Genomic DNA, 16,718 nt, shown 5'->3' with positions numbered 1-16,718 from the left:
ATGAGCTACTCTTGCAGCCCGTCTGCACTGCAGATATGAGAACTTCATATCTGCCTGCACAATTACTTCCAGGTAAATGGCATGCAGAAACTCAGCAACCTGTGCAAAATGTGATTCTAAAGAACACGAGACTACAGTTTGCTCTGCAAACATCTTGAAATGTACAAACTGTAAAGGGAAACACCCAGCCTACTCAAAAATGTGCAAAAAATGGAAACAAGAGAAACTAATTCAGAAATACAAAACAGAAAACATCACAACGTACCAAGAAGCAAGGGGAATAATACAGCCATGGCCTACAAACAAGCCAGTATATGCACAAAAGTAATCCAATATAAATCAGTAGAAGTTCAAACTGAAATTTCCATGCTGCCAAAAGAATCACTTACTGGATTGAAGGCACAAAACAAGAGAAAATAGTGAATACCCTAATTTCTATTCACACAGAATAGATATCCACAAATCAGCATCACAACAAACACCGACCTAAACTTACAAACACCAAAGCAACCAAACAGATGGAAATAGAAAAAATAAACACATCTGAAGAACCAGTACTAGAAATTTTCACAGAAGAGGATATGGACGTTAACCGGTCAAACTATCCTAAAAAAGATAAGACAAAGTATAAGAATGCTCCATTTCGGAAGCAACCCGAAAGCCCTAGGAAAACCAAATAATGGATCAGTTTATCCAGTGGAACTGTAGAGGACTATGAGCCAATTACGATGATGTCCAATATCTAATAACACACCATACGCCAATATGCTTTTGTCTACAAGAGACATACTTTAGACAACAAGACACCCCTTTCAGCAAAAAATTATAGAATGTATAGGAAAGGCAGAATAAGAGAAAGGTCAGCACATGGAGGACTAGCCATTTTGGTCCATAACCACATAGAGGCTAATGAATCACCACTATTCCTGATGAGACAACAGTTGGCACTGCTGTATGCTAACAGGATAAGACCCATAAGAGAACATCTGACTTGGACAACTTTATTCTCACCAAAATGGGAAAACATATATAGGAACCACAAAAGAGCAAACCAGCCTCTAGGCATCAGACTACAGGAGCTACTGATAACACATGATGTCAAAATAGATAATGTTGCAAACCTAGAAGGACATATAATTCCACCATAGATAAACCATCCCACAGCTTATGAACTCTTCACACAAAACTGGAAAAAAAAAAAAAAACTTTACCAGACATCAACTTTCACCAACTGCACGTAGCACATAGAATGCAATATCCCAATCACATATCAATATATACAGACAGATCAAAATCAGAGAACCATGTAGGAGCACCAGCAGTATTCCCAGATGTTACACTGTCATGCCAACTCCCAAAAGAATGCAGTGTCTACACTGCAGAATTAGTAGCAGTTCAGATAGCCCTGGAGCATTTCAGAACCACCTACCACTTTAAAACAGTAATGTATTCTGATTCATTAAGTGTAATCCAAGCCATACAAAACACAAGCAATATAACCCATCCAGTACTCTGACAAATTAAACAGATACTAACAGACTTCACAAATAGAAAACAAGAGATACTTTTCTGCTGGATACCAGGACACAAAGGGATAAAAGGAAATGAAGAAGTGGACAGAATTGCAAAATCAACCACTAATCTTCAAGAACAATATTTCACAGTTCCACATAAGGACTACAAACCAATCATAAAAAATCACTGTCTAACCCAATGCCAAGAATTCTGGCAAAAACAAGCACGGAATAAATCATATGAAATAAAACCTAAAGTCGAGCACTGGAAAACGAGCATAAGGAAATCAAGGAGAGAAGAAATTGTTCTGACCAAATTGCAGATAGGACATACACATTTCACAAATGGTTATCTATTACGTGCAGAAGAACCCCCAAGATGCCAAATTTGCAATACTATCCAAACAGTTAAACATATACTTATAGAATGCCCAACATGTGAAAATGATTGACAATGAATTTTTTCATCGTTATATAAAGGAAACCAAAACATCACCCTTAAAGATCTTTTAGGTGACAAGGAACATGTATCAGATATTTTTAGATTCATGGAAACAATTAATGTATACCATTTGCTGTAAATAATAATATCATACCACAGAAATATTTAATCTTCTTACATTCGAACAAGTTTTATATACAGAAAACATACTATAACAAATGAACTGGCACACTATGATCTCCGTTGTCAATGTGCCAATAAACACCAAAACAACAACAACAACAACCCTCTGCCAGAAATCCTCAATTACAACAACAGTGCCACAGTGAGAGATGTGCGGGCCGTCATGTTGTACGTGATGAAGTTCTTTGTGTGCCACTTCTCTGGACATTTCCTCCTGACTGTTTCCCTTAACCACCTCAGGACATAGTGGTAGAACTTTGCGTTAACGGTCTGGCCAGGAGGGACTAATTCTTTATGGATAATCCTGTCAATGTCCAAAAAACAGATCAGCATAGACTTCACATTGCTCCTCACTTGTCGGGCTTTCTTCGGTCGTGGCAAAGATGGGCTCTTGCACTGGGTTGATTGTTGCTTGGTTTCTGGGTTCATACCCATATACCCAACTCTCATCACCAGTAATGACCATAGAAAGGAAGTTTTGATTACTGCTGGCCCATTCTTGAAGATCTCTGCCTAATTTCCATGCGATGCTGCTTTTGTTCTTCACTCAGTAACTGTGGCACGAACTTGGCCGCAATCTTTCTCATGTTCAACTCATCTGACAAAATCTGCTGAAATGTGCTGTACAATAGTCCTACAATGCCACAAATGTCTTGGATGGTCCGCCTGCGGTCTTCATGGATCACTGCCCGAACTTTCGCAATATTTTCCGGAGTGGTGCTTGATGATGGATGCCCAGAGCGATCGTTGTCTTCAACCTTTTTTAAAACGGTTAATCCAGTAGTAGGTCTGCATCTGGCCTAAAGCATTGTCATCAAAAGCTTGTTTAAACTTCTTATGGGTTTTTGCTGCTGTATCATTAAGAAGGAAACAAAACTTGATGCAAGCACGTTGCTCTCTCACATCAGGCATCACAACAATCGCAAACTATGCAAAACACACCGCCAAAGAACTGCACATAAATATTATTATTAGCCACATGGTGCAAAGAAGCCTTAGGCTTTTGCTGCACCAGCCAAAAAACAATCTTTGAGTTACCCTGAGAGAGAGAGAGAGAGAGAGAGAGAGAGAGAGAGAGAGAAGAATGATGATATCCAGCTCAGGATCCTGGGTGTGCTAAGCCCATGCTCACCAGACCTGAGCCCCTGGGGTTTCAATGACTCTATCCAGCCTGACGCCATGTGGCACACTAATTCACAAAGGAAGCATGCAGTGTTACGTAGCACCAAAAGTCCGTACTAGACGTAATTCCTGCACAACATTCAAATTTCTGGAACATATGGGTAGCAACTCGTATATCGGTAGTATAGCCTTCTCACTGTGGTTTTTACATGTTCGATATTTTAGGGGAAGATCTGCTTATATCCAAACTTGAAGATTTGCTTAATATAGGACACTATGCCAAATACATTAATAAATGCATTAAGCAAAGGAAAAAAAGTAATCCTATAGGAGAAAATGAAATGCAGTAGGACCTTTCTGCTGTATTTCATTTTCTCCTAAAAGATTACTTTTCTCCTTTTTTTCATACTTATATACACAAATAATCTTATAGGATTACTTGTGTACATAAATATGGACTGTGGAATGTTTACTTTACAGTCACCATGTGCTGGTCATTAAAATCACTAAAACATGTTATGGAAATTGTTGCAAGATCTTGCATTTTTGTTTATACAGATTGTATTGTATAAACAAAGTTGATTATATCTTCTGTTTTCTCTGGATGCAATATCATTATAAAATTTTCTTTCTTTCTCAAAGTTTCCTGCACCTTTTGTTCCAACACTGTCAGGGCCTGGTGATACAAAGTATTTTGAAATATTGCTTCATTCGGAAGAAGATGAAAAAGAATTGCTGTTCAGGGAAATTGCAGCTCAGAAGATGGAAATGAAGAATATGTGAATGGGTGTAACCAGAATGTATAATAACTTTCGTGTCAATATGGATTTACTGTTGTTAATTTGTAAATATATTTTTGGTGAAGGTAAAAAAAATAAACTTGAATCACATAAAGCTCTATACAAAGTTTTGAATTAATTGCTATGTAGTACCCAGGGCTGGCTCTAGGTTTAGTCACAAGAGGCACCAACCTAGGGGCACAATGGCTTTGGGGCGCCAACATCGTAAAAAAAAAGTAATAGTATTAAAGAGGACCAGAGAGTCGAAGCATTGGTGGTACGAACAGTGCCCCCCCAAAACCCATATTGCAAGAGGCATCGTTTTTAGAATTTTTAGTTTTTGGTTTGCCTATTTGATTTTTCGTACCATGTGCTGTATTGCATGGGTCTCTGTTTTGATCAAAAATTATTTTTGGGGTGCCTATTTTACTTTTTGCACCAAACCCGCAAAAATTCTCCAATTCATTTGTGATCAGTAATTAACAACTTCCTTACCAAACCTATTCATTGCTATGCGCATTTTCCTAACATTGCCTATCTCTGTGGCTAGCACGAAAATGAGTGTTTCAAAATTGAAATTTATTAAAACTCATTTAAGAACAACTATCAGTCAGGATATTGACAATATTATATTATATACTATACTATACTAACACTATCTAGTTCGGTATATAACGTTGGATGTCTTTTGCGTGATGCAAGGAGTGTAACGAAATCAGGCACACATCGCGCACACACAAAGACATACAACGTTATATCCCGAACTAGATAGCGTTAGTATAGTATATAATATAATATTGTCAATTAATCAGTAAAATCTATTAATTTTGTTTAACAATATTATCGATTGAATGAGATATTTTAAAAGAACTTGATATTGAAGAATTGATAACAAATTTTGCGACAGTAAAAGCCAGAAAAGTTTTAATTTAGTTAAAAAATTGTTTTTTGCTATGATTTTCAATAATTATTCTTATACTTTATAGACACAGCTTATATACTTTAAGATTTTTTTGCTTTGTTTTTGCAAAATTATTACATTTATTATTATGCACTTATTTTATAAGTATAATTTTAAATATTTTATAAGTATAATTTTAAATATTTTATTCAAGAATTTTTTTTAGTTTTCGAATAATTTATTGTTGTTATATGCCTTTTGTAAATAAAAGTTTGTAAATTTAATTTTATGTAAGATTTTTTAAATATGTTCTATTACGACACGTCCCTTTTGTAAAATTTATAAAGCTTAAAAATTAAAAAAAAAAAGGTCAGGCACTGAAAACCAAAGTGGCCTAGGGGTGCCACATACCCTCGAGCCGGCCCTGGTAGTACTAATGAAATACAAGAAATTTTAGTAATTATAATGATTTTTTCTTTTTGCATTTTTGTCCTTTTTGCATTTTAAATTATTTTCTCAATGCAAATTCTAACATGTAACTGAATATTAGAAAGTACTTAAAACAAGTAAAATGCAAGGCTAATTTTTGATTCCCTTAAGTACAAAATTAGCACCCAGTGAAACTGGTAACTTGTGGAGTGGAATGAGGAATATAAATGCTGAGAGTATAGCTGCCACCTCACAGATTTACACTCTGCATGTTATATGTGTGGAATGTTTATTTGCATTTTTTGTCATAGAATATAATTTTATGAATTATGCTACTCATGCAGGTGCATTGTTCAGAAAAATATTTCCAGATAGTGAAATAGTAAAAAAAAAAAAAAAAAAAAAAAAAACGGTTGTGGAAGAACAAAAGACAATTGGCATTGTTAGTGAAATTGTATGTATAGGGAAAGAAGATAGTGATGAGTCTGAAAAATGGACCATTTTCAATAGCAACTTCCTCTCAGTGGCAGCACTGGAAAGTTCTATAGGATACAACATTGAGCAGCTGCTGAACAATTTGAAAGCATATGGGATTCCTTTAAAAACCTGTCTGCACTGGATAATGCACCTGTAATGGTGGACCTAAAAACTGGAATAGCAATGATTTTAAAAGAGGAAATTGAAGCTGTAGTGGTAAAGTCTGTCATCTCATTAATTTGAGTGCTGCTTGAAGTGCTAAAAAAAAGAGGACCCATGCCTCATGAAAGTGGATGAATATTTTTTCTACTATCTATAATGAAGTGCTAAATGGAAGGATAGACCAAACTGGTACATTCCACTGATGTAAAAAAGATTTCAAAAAGTCTGTTTTAAGACAATTGTAAGTTGTTAAAAAGCCACATGAGCACTTTTCAGGTCAACAAATTGGAAAGTACAACAAGCAGTCATTAATGAGTGTCAGTGACTCCTGTTCAAATCTTTCATGATCTAAAAGTTTTCAAGATACAAATGAATGAGCTCAAAAAAGAGTTTCTCAATTGCAAATTACTGATGAAACAATCCTAATTAGGCCAACCAAGCTGATAATTTTATGCACCTTATCCTCACTTGTCCAAAAATCTGTTTAGTCCTCTCTTTTGGTTTGAATAAAGCAATTTTCTTGTTTCTTTTAAATGTTACGATACTGTTTGAAGTTACTATATTAGTACAGAAATAGTATGTACAGATATAGTTTGAATGTTACTATATCTGTACATACTATTTAATCCATCACACCTCACATCCATGTATTGAGGACACTACTAGATATATGGAAGAATGTTATGTGCAAATTTATTATACTAAGTTTTTCAATCTTTCTCTTCCATTTTGGAAGTTTATTATCATAGCATACTAAATCAGAAGGCTGATTCTGACTTAAGTCATAGGCATATCTTCTGCAACGGTTGTGGAGAGTCTAAAACAAGAGGGAATGATTCTGCTCTTTTGTTTAGCAGTTTACTTCTTTTTTTTTTTTTGCCTCTAATTTTAAAAGATAATCAACATAACAGAACTTTGGGTGTGGTGTTTCCACAGGTGCTGCCAAATTATTGAGTCCTACATGATTGTCTAACTTTTCCAAGCATAAATTCATTCCTGTCAACTTCAGTCTACCTAGAGCTTAAATTTGGATAACTTGTCTTGTTTGCTATAAAATTGAAAGTAAAGATTATGATATAGTACATCAGCACCAGAAATGGCAGGCAGCACACAAGGCATCTAAAAAAGAGAGAAACAAAGCTTGTAATAATTTTCGAAGATGGCCTACTACAGAGAAACTCATATCATTCAAAAAGGCAAGAGCCAGATATGTTAGAAAAGCCAGTAGGAAAAAAAAAACAGTGGATAAAATTTGCATCCACATTAACAAGATCTACACCATCTCAAACTGGAATAAAATCAGCAAAATGAATGGCAGATACCAGTTTAATCCACCTCCAATCCTAAACTGGAATGGACAAATCACCGCACAGCCTTCAGAAATAGCCAATGCAGTGGGCGAAACTTTTGCCAAAACATCGGCAACCACCTCATATACTCCCAGTTTTCAAATATACAAGGCAAGAATAGAAAATCACAAACTGAATGTTTCTACAAGAAATGATGAACAGTACAACCTTCCGTTAACTTTCCATGAATTGAAAACAGTTCTATCGCAGGCAAAGCAAAGAGCAATAGGACCATACCAAATCTGCTACATGATGCTAAAGGAACTTGACGACCAATCCCAAATGGCATTACTTGAATTGTATAACAAAATCTTCCTAGAAAACCGGTTTCCAGATAGTTGGCATCACGCAGTAATTCTAGCTTTCCCAAAACTGGGAAAGGATCTCTCTAACCCACACAACTACCATCCAATTGCTTTAACAGGTTGCCCAGGCAAAGTTATGGAAAAAATTTATAAATTCCCGTTTAACATGGTTTTTAAACAGAAATAACCTTCTCGATCCAGCACAGCATAATTTCAGAAAAAATCACTCAACACTATACCTACTTATAAAATTAGAAAACAGTGCAAGGAATGCCTTCATCTGAAAAGAACATCACGTCATGATCTGCTTTGATATAGAAAAAGCTTATGATACTGCATGACGTTATGGAATTGTTCAAAACCTATAATTCGTTGGGTTACGTGGACATCTTCCTAATAGTTGGAACAGGACCAGGGTATGTCTCCAAGGAGCAAAGGTTTATGACGTGAAGGAGACATCTTTTAAGGGCACAAAAGATGATATTGTTGAGCACGTTGGCACTAATATTAAGAGTAGGAGACCAGCGGGAATTACTTGACAAGTACAGGTCGCTTTTAAAAAAAGCCGTGAATTAGGGTTGAATTTGAAAGTGTCTGCAATTTTGCCCATACACGATAGGAGGGAGTATACAATGACAGCCTTGTTGATCAATTCAGACTTGGAGAGATTGTGCAAGGCTCAAGGGGTAGAATTTTTTTCAGCCTGGTCTGTGCTTGTTAACAGGAGAGACTTCTTCTACAGGGATGGGATGCACTTAAATAGAACGGGTGCAAGAATATTTGCTGATGCTATTGAGGCAGTGTTAGGTGGGTCGGAAAACTGCTAGCTTGGGGGGATCACAAACTAATAGATTGTCAGTAGCTACTGGCAGAAGTTAAAGTAGTTCTTGCACTGCTTCTATTAGAATGAGTAGCAGCCTGGAAAACAAGATGCAGAGGATTTCAGAGACTACTGGGAGTCATTGTGGTGCAAGTAAACACATGGGCTGTGTTAGTGTAGCTAAGAATAGGAACAGGTGCATGTATACTTGCGTGTACACCAATGCTAGGAGTTTGGTAAATAAATTTTATGAATTTGAAGTGTTGGTCAAAACATCAAAGGCAGATATTGTTGGGATATCAGAGACGTGGTGTCACATAGATATAAGGAATGCGGAAATGGAATTTGAGGAGTACAATGTGTACAGGAAGGATAGACAGGATAGGAAAGAAGGACGGGTTATGCTATTAGTTAAGAAACACATAAAATCCAAGGAAGTACAGACAGTCAACATGGTTGTACAGTGCAGTGTCGAGTCAGTTTGGTGTGACGCAAGTACTGGGACTAATGTTATTAGTGGAGTCCCTCAGGGTTCATTGTTGGGTCCGTTGTTGTTTTCTGTATTTATAAATGATATTGATGATGGTATATCAAGCTTACTGTCCACGTTTGCACACAATACAAAGGTTGGCAGGGTTGTTAAAGACACTACTGATGCTATGCTGCTGCAACAGGATCTGGAAAGGTTGAGCAGATGGGCTGAGAGGTGGCAAATGAAATTTAACATTGACAAATGTAAAGTACTACATATGGAAAACAGTAACCCCAGAGCAACGTATCAACTCTGTGGTACTACACTGACAGTGGTAGAGAATGAAAAGGATCTGGGGGTAATTGTGCAGGTAGATATGAAGTTCTCTGAGCAGTGCAGATGGGCTGCAAGAGTAGCTCATGGAGTAGGTCAATGATATACAGGAATTTCTCTAGCAGGGATAAGGAGGTGATTATTCCCTTGTATAAGGCAATGGTCAGGTATACAGTACCTTGAGTACTGTATACAGGTCTGGAGGCCTCATTTCAAGAAGGATCTAGAGCTGCTGAAACGAGTACAGAGAATGGCAACAAGATTAGTGAATGGAACAAAGGGTTGCTCTTATAAAGAAAGGCTTAAATTTTGCAAATTAGTGTCTGGAGACTAGGCACCTGCGAGGTGATCTGATAGAGGTGTATAAAGCCTTGAATGGTTTGAGCATGCTCAATGCTGATGGGATTCTTCCTCTTGCTCAGAATAATCATCTGAGAGGGCATAAATTCAAATTGAGGAAAGACAGATGTAGGATAGATGTGTGGAAATTTGCCTTTAGCCAGTGGGTAGTTGGTTGGTGGAACAGACTTCCATCCCTTGTTGTGGAAGTTAATAGCCTAAATAAATTTAAGGCTCAGCTGGACAGGTATTTCGAACAAACGGAGGAGGGGTGAAGTGGAAGTTTTTTTTTTTTTTTTGGCTGATTCTGCATAAGCTTGCTTTCTTGCATCATATGCCTCTGCTAATGCTAAATCAAAATTAGGAGTACGAGCATGTTATAGGCCTAATGACTCTGACGAGTATAATAAACAACTACTGGGCAATAGAGTGGGCCAGTAAATCAGAGAGTCTTATAATGGGGGATTTTAATTTCCCAAAGCAAGGCTTTTGTGGATTTATTGGATGATTGTTCTCTACAGCAGCATGTTCTGGAGGCAACTAGAGGGAGTAATATTCATGATATGATTATCAGTAGTGTTCCTTCATGCATTTAGAATCTGCAGATAAAGGAACCACTAGGTGGCAGTGATCATAGTGTGCTGAAGTGGGATTTACTAAAAGAGGTAACTACCATCAGGGGTAAGGGAAGGGTTTTTGTTTTCGTAAAGGTGATACAGTGGACTGAGACAGTATTTAAATTCTATATAGTGGGACCAACTGATGATGTTACCAACAGCAAATTCAAAATGTGAAGCATTCAAAGAATTAATCTTGAAAGTTACTAGGCATTTCATACCATCTAAGAAATATTGTTCAAGGTTTAGGCATTAATGGACGTCAGATGAATTAATGAGACATGTGATAGAGAAGAAAAATGTATGGGATTCATATAAATTAACACGTGACACAGAAGCCTATGATAAATACAAGTTGATCTGTAACCAAGTACAAAGGTGGTTAGGCAGACGAAGGCAGATTACGAGAAATCTTTGGCAAAGGAATCAAAGAAAAACAGCAAAGAGTTCTCTTATGTAAAAGGGATGAACTGGATATTGATGATTCAACTGTTGATGATCCTGCTCAGGTAGCTAACAAACTAAATGAGTATTTTGCATCTACATTCACACATGAGGAGTTACTCAGGGAGGGAAATGCCAGAGGTGAATTAAACTCTGGCAGTGAGCTAGATGATTTTGTAATAACTGAGAGCAAAGTGGAGGAGAAATTGTTGAAGATAAACACAAGAAAGGCACCTGGGGTGGATGTGATCTCACCAGTTATATTAAAGGAGGCAGCAAAGGAAGTAAGCAAACCCTTAGTCATAATTATGAGATTTCTTGGACTCAGGGGAGGTACCCATGGACTGGAGATGTGCAACTGTGACCCAGTTAACAACGGAGGATTAAAGGGCGACACAAGTAATTACAGACCGGTTAGTTTAACTGCTGTTCCAGGGAAATTAAGGAGGCACTTGTCAAAGAAGCACTGCAGGATCATGTAGACAAGACTTCAGTTATAGCTTGTGGACAGCATGGTTTTGTTAAGGGAAAGTCTTGTCTGACCAATTTGATTGGATACTATGATGTGGTCACCAAGGAACTGGATGCAGCAAATAACTTTGATATCGTATATTTGGATCTTAGAAAGGCTTTTGATAATGTTGCACATGGAAGACTACTGCACAAATTGGAGCAGTGTGACATTGGAGGCAAATTGCTGCTATGGATAAAGGGATGGTTGAGTGGGAGAAGACAAAGTGGTAATCAATGGACACTGCTTTTCGCGGTCTAATGTCATGAGTGGAGTGACTTATGGTTCAGTGTTGGGGCCATTGTTATTTCCTGTATTTATTAATGATGGTATATCAGGCTTAATGTCCAAGTTTGCAGACTATATGAAGGTTGGCAGGGTTGTTAATGACACTAATGACAGCACGCTGTTACAACAGGATCTAGAAAAGTTGAGCAGATGGGCTGAGAGGTGGCAACTGAAGTTTAACAAGCAGTAACTCCAGTGTAATGTATCAACTGTGTGGTACTACACTGACAGTGGTAGAAAATGAAAAGGACCTGAGCATAATTGTTCAGGTGATATGAAGTTTTATGAGCAGTGCAGATGGTCTGCAAGAGTAGCTCATGGGGTTCTTGTCAATGGTATACAGGAATTTTTCTAGCAGTGATAAGGAGGTGATTATTCCCTTGTATAAGGCAATGGTCAGGCCACACCTAGAGTACTGTATACAGTTCTGTAGGCCTCATTTTAGGAAGGATGTAGAGCTGCTGGAGCGAGTGCAGAGAAGGGCAACAAGATTAGTGAATGGAACAAAGGGTTTCTCTTATAAAGAAAGGCTTAAATTTTGCAAATTAGTGTGTAGAGACTAGGCACCTGCGGGGTGATCTGATTGAGGTGTATAAAGCCTTGAATGGTTTGAGCATCCTCAATGTTGATGGGATTCTTCCTCTTGCTCAGAAAAATCACCTGAGAGGGCATAAATTCAAATTCAGGAAAGGCAGTTGCATGATAGATAAGTGGAAGTTTGCCTTTAGCCAGCATGTGGTTGATTGCTGGAACAAACTTCCATATGTCATTCAAGTTGACAGTTTAAATAGATTCAAGGCAGAAGTAGGCAAACATTTGGAGTGAGTGGAAGGGTGAAATTAGGTTTTTTTTTTTTTTTGGCTGGTGCCATATAAGCTTGGTTTCTTGCATCATGTGTCTATGCTAATTTCCAAAATTTCTTTAACACAGGACACTTCAAGTTAGGTTGCAGACTACCCTTTCAAAAATCTTCACTCAAGGGTCTGTGTTTAGCACTACCCTTTTTGCTATTAAAATAAATACCATAAAGGAGGATATTCCAAGAACCATTGATGCAACTTTATATGTTGATGATTTCAGTATTTCCTAGCACTCTCAGAATATGCGAAGTATAGAAAGGCAGCTACAAGGGACAATAAACAAAATAAGCAAATGGGCTCAAACAAATGGCTTGCCGATTTCCACCCAAAAAACGGCATGTATACACTTCTAGAAAATGAAACCTAAACCCTTGCCCCGAACAGAAACTTGACGGACATATGATCCCATTGGTACCAAGCCTAAGATTCTTAGGACTTCTCTTAGATAAGAAACTAACATTCCTTGAACACATTAATCAACGCAGACTTACGTGCCTCAATAAATTAAACATACTCAAAGTTCTTTCTGCAACAAATTGGGGAGCAGATCGATATACACTTCTTAAACTTTATCAAGCAATAATTCGTTCCAAGCTAGACTGTGGAGCAGCTGTTTACGACTCATCGAAACCAAGTGCACTGAGATGGTTTGACTGCAAACCCATAGTGCTCTCCGTATAGCTTTTGGAGCTTTCTGAACTTCATCTATACAAAGCCTTTATTTAGAACCCCATGAACCTTCACTACAGCTTAGACGACAGAATTTGTTATTACACTATGCTGTCAAGATAAAAGCCATCATTGGTCATCCAAATAGAGAGTTTCTGTTTTCATCTTACTGGGAATCTTATACTAAGCCCATCTGCGGATGTACCGCCCTGTCAATATCCGTCTAAAAGATTTACTGTTAAGCCGAGAGCTTAATTATGACAGCATAGCTACTACGAATGCACAGAATGCACCATAGATTATCGTTCAACCCAGGGGGAAAAAACAATTCTCCCAAGAGCAAACTACCAGCAGCTACATGCTGCGTACAAAGAACAATATGAACATCACATTTTCATATATACATATGGGTCAAAAACAGAGGCTTGTGTAGGGGCTGCGATTCACTTTGAAGATTGTACTCTCATCCAACAACTCCCAAAAGAATGCACTGTTTTTACCGCCAAATTACAAGCTATTTTGATGGCTGTAGACCAAATTAAACGTAAACAGATAGCAAACAGCATAATTTTCAGACTCGCTTAGCTCTGTTATTGCCTTGCAGAATGCTAATACTACAACACACCCAGTTCTACAACAGGCTCAATATTCAGTATTAAAGCTGTTATGAAGAAATCACAATATCAGATTCTGCTTGATCCCAGGCTACACAGGAATAACTGGAAATGAAGAGCAGGCAAAGCGGCAAGAGAAGCTGCCACCTCTGACTATGCATTTCCTTGCTCGAATGCGAATCGGCCATACACATGACTCATTGTTACCTACTCAGAGGCCTTACCTCCTCAATGCCAAAACTCAAGTTCTGCTCACCATATATCACTTCATGGTGAACTGTCCAAGATTTAAGAGAGAACACCTAAGAGCTTTTCAAACAATAATGAATGCACAAAACAACCTAATGCTTAAAACAATTTTAGATGTCCGGCCAAATATTAATGACGTTTTCTTTTTCCTTAAGTTAATCGGATACTCTCAAACCATATAAAAATTAATAGCATGCCATTTATGAAAAAGCTACATAATTATAAAGGAACTTTGCCAGTTCGAAGTCTTTGTAGTGAAGCACATGAACTTCCCCCCCAAGCCTCAGGAGAAAGATGTTACTTGTTAACTACATAACTAAAATTCAGTCTACCTACCCACCCATCCCATTAGGCTGATATTGAGTTCACAGTATACTATAGAAATAAACCCAGGACAGTTCAGCTTGCTATAATCAGATTGCTGGCATTATCACAAACCTGGAATAGACATCTTGGCAAAGTTCTCCATAGTCCAAATAGTCTGCATCACCCATGGTCCTAGATTAAAGCATCCTGTGACAGTTTTTTCCTAAAGCTATACAGCTGTATTATGTACCGTTAGGCTTGCCCTAGAAAATATTCTCCATCTGTCCATCCAAAAAAACATGATATATATGGACTCGCAGAGTGGAATTATAGCTTTACAGAATATCTCTTCTCGTACACATCCTTTAATAAAGTTCATTAAATCCAAAATAATGCATATCCAGGAACTCCAGCAACTGGACATCTTCTGCTCGATCTCAGGCCATGCTTGAGATACCAGAAAATGAATGTGCAGACTATTCAACACAGAATTATCACATTATCATGTTCCATATCCTGACTACAAATGTAATGTATGAAAAATAGGAACAATTAAATGGCAAGCTCAAACACAAACTCCTTCAAATTAAACCTCTACCACAGTTATGGACCTCCAGCTTCCGTGTAAACAGAAAGAAGGAAGTAATCTTAGCCAGAGCGCAAACTGGCCCCAGTCAACTAACCCACCTTTATCTCCTCACAGGTAATGACCCTCTGCAACGCACACAACCCCTGATGCTCTATCGTTTCATAGGTAATGATGCTAATGTGCTGGAGTTTTTCTGTTATATTAAATAGATAAAATTACACAATCGTTTTTGACTGATGTTATAGCAGTCACAATGCATGTGTACCATTCATACCTTTGATAGGTACAACATGGCCTAAGTAGCCCTTGCACCAAAAAATATAACAACCTATCCTAACTTTTATAGAAGCCTATTACACGTAATAGGCTTTTATAGAGCCTATTAAAAGTTATACACTGCTCTACCATTAATATCTGGATATGCCTCCATTGATATTAATGCTGTACACAAGCACCATGTCAGACAACTACAGGGGTGCTATTTCCTACTTGAAAGACAGTACCCAACACACACAGACACAGTGACGGATTAAAGCACGGGCTAGTAGAACTCTTGCCTGGGGCACCAAAAACAGATCAATGAGGCAAGAAATATATATATCCTTGGTAAATGGGCACCGAAAAATCTTTCTGCCCAGGGCTCAAAAATACCGTGACAGCTCTGCACACAATATTTATTGTGGTAGACGAAAATACACAAATCGCTTCACAGCTAAGGAAAGCTAGGAGTTTATAGGCTAAGTAAGCAGTCATAAATAACAATTACGTTAAAAATGATAGGTCAATATGTTGTTATAAGGTGAATAACAAATAATTATATTATTGCACATGTGTGAGCAGGGGCAGGCCGTCCTGTGGCTGCACTGTACCCAGATGCCAATGTTCAAGGAACGCCTGAAAACAGAAACTTCTTCTTCTTCTTGGTCCTTAGCTGGCAGCTGGGGGAGGCGGTTGGCCACGCAACCAGTATGCTGCTGTAGGTGCCGCAGGGTTTCGGACTTGCTCTGTGATGTTCTTCCATACTTTACGATCCATGCCGTCAGTCCTGGCCTGGTTAAGGTCGAGACGTCGGCTCTTCAAGTCATTTTCTGGTGCGGATGGTATCATTAGTGATGCGGTCACGAAGTGAGATGCCCAAAATCTGCCGCAGGCATCGCATTTGGAATACCTCAAGTTTGTTTAAATCTAGCTTGAGACAAATCCATGTTTCTGATCCGTAAAGGAGAATGGGCAGGATCAAAGTCCGGAAGAGTCAGATTTTAGTCTTTGAGGCAATGTTGGTACTCTTCCACAGACACCATTTGAGCGAGGCGAACGCAGTGGCCGCCTGTCCAATTCTGCTGTGGATTTCCATGGTGGATGCAACTTTCTTCTCCTGGACCAGCGACCCAAGGTATTTAAAGTCCTGCACTTGCTCGATCTGGACGCCTCCGAGATAGATGGTGGCTTGCAACCCATCTGTTGTCAGGGCCTTTGTCTTATCAGCATTGATCTTCAAACCGTATGGCCGGGCAATGCGGGCAATGTCTTAGAGGATGTCCGTGGCTTCAGAGTCGTTACCAGCAAAGATAGCACTATCATCGGCAAACATCAGGTCAGTCACATAGCGATCCTTGTCATATTGTATGCCCCGTCTGTTTCTGAATGCTTGCCTCATAATGGCGTCAACCACGATGTTGAAAAGCAACGGGGAGGCTACATCCCCTTGGCGGACTCCAGTTTGGATGGTAAATTCCTCAGATAAATCGTTCTGGATGCGCACCTGGCTGGTTAAACCATTGTATGCAGTTTGGAGGAGTGTGATGACTTTTCGAGGTACATGTTCGACCTCTAGTAGTTTCCATAAGGCAGGCCGATGGACACAGTCGAAAGCAGACTTAAAGTCAATGAAAACAATGACGGTTCGCTGTCCACACCGGATCCTCTCCTCCATCAGCTGACGGA

At 38.4% G+C, this 16,718-nt stretch overlaps 1 protein-coding gene across 1 annotated transcript in view; it reads left to right on the top strand.

Annotated features, from left to right (window-relative positions):
• Positions 1–4,044, top strand: part of LOC150086950 (cAMP-dependent protein kinase catalytic subunit alpha-like) — a 100,999-nt gene extending 96,955 nt beyond the window's left edge. The window contains exon 6 of the mRNA XM_090372331.1: positions 3,904–4,044. Within this exon, the coding sequence (XP_090228457.1) occupies positions 3,904–4,044 (141 nt within the window). The remainder of the gene's footprint in view (positions 1–3,903) is intronic.
• The last annotated feature ends 12,674 nt before the right edge of the window (positions 4,045–16,718 follow it).

This window comes from Mastigoproctus giganteus, chromosome 4 (genome assembly GCF_048544385.1).
Source record: "Mastigoproctus giganteus isolate SK-2022 chromosome 4, ASM4854438v1, whole genome shotgun sequence".
In the NCBI taxonomy this organism is placed as follows: domain Eukaryota; kingdom Metazoa; phylum Arthropoda; class Arachnida; order Uropygi; family Thelyphonidae; genus Mastigoproctus; species Mastigoproctus giganteus.
This window is presented reverse-complemented; position numbering and strand designations above follow the sequence as displayed.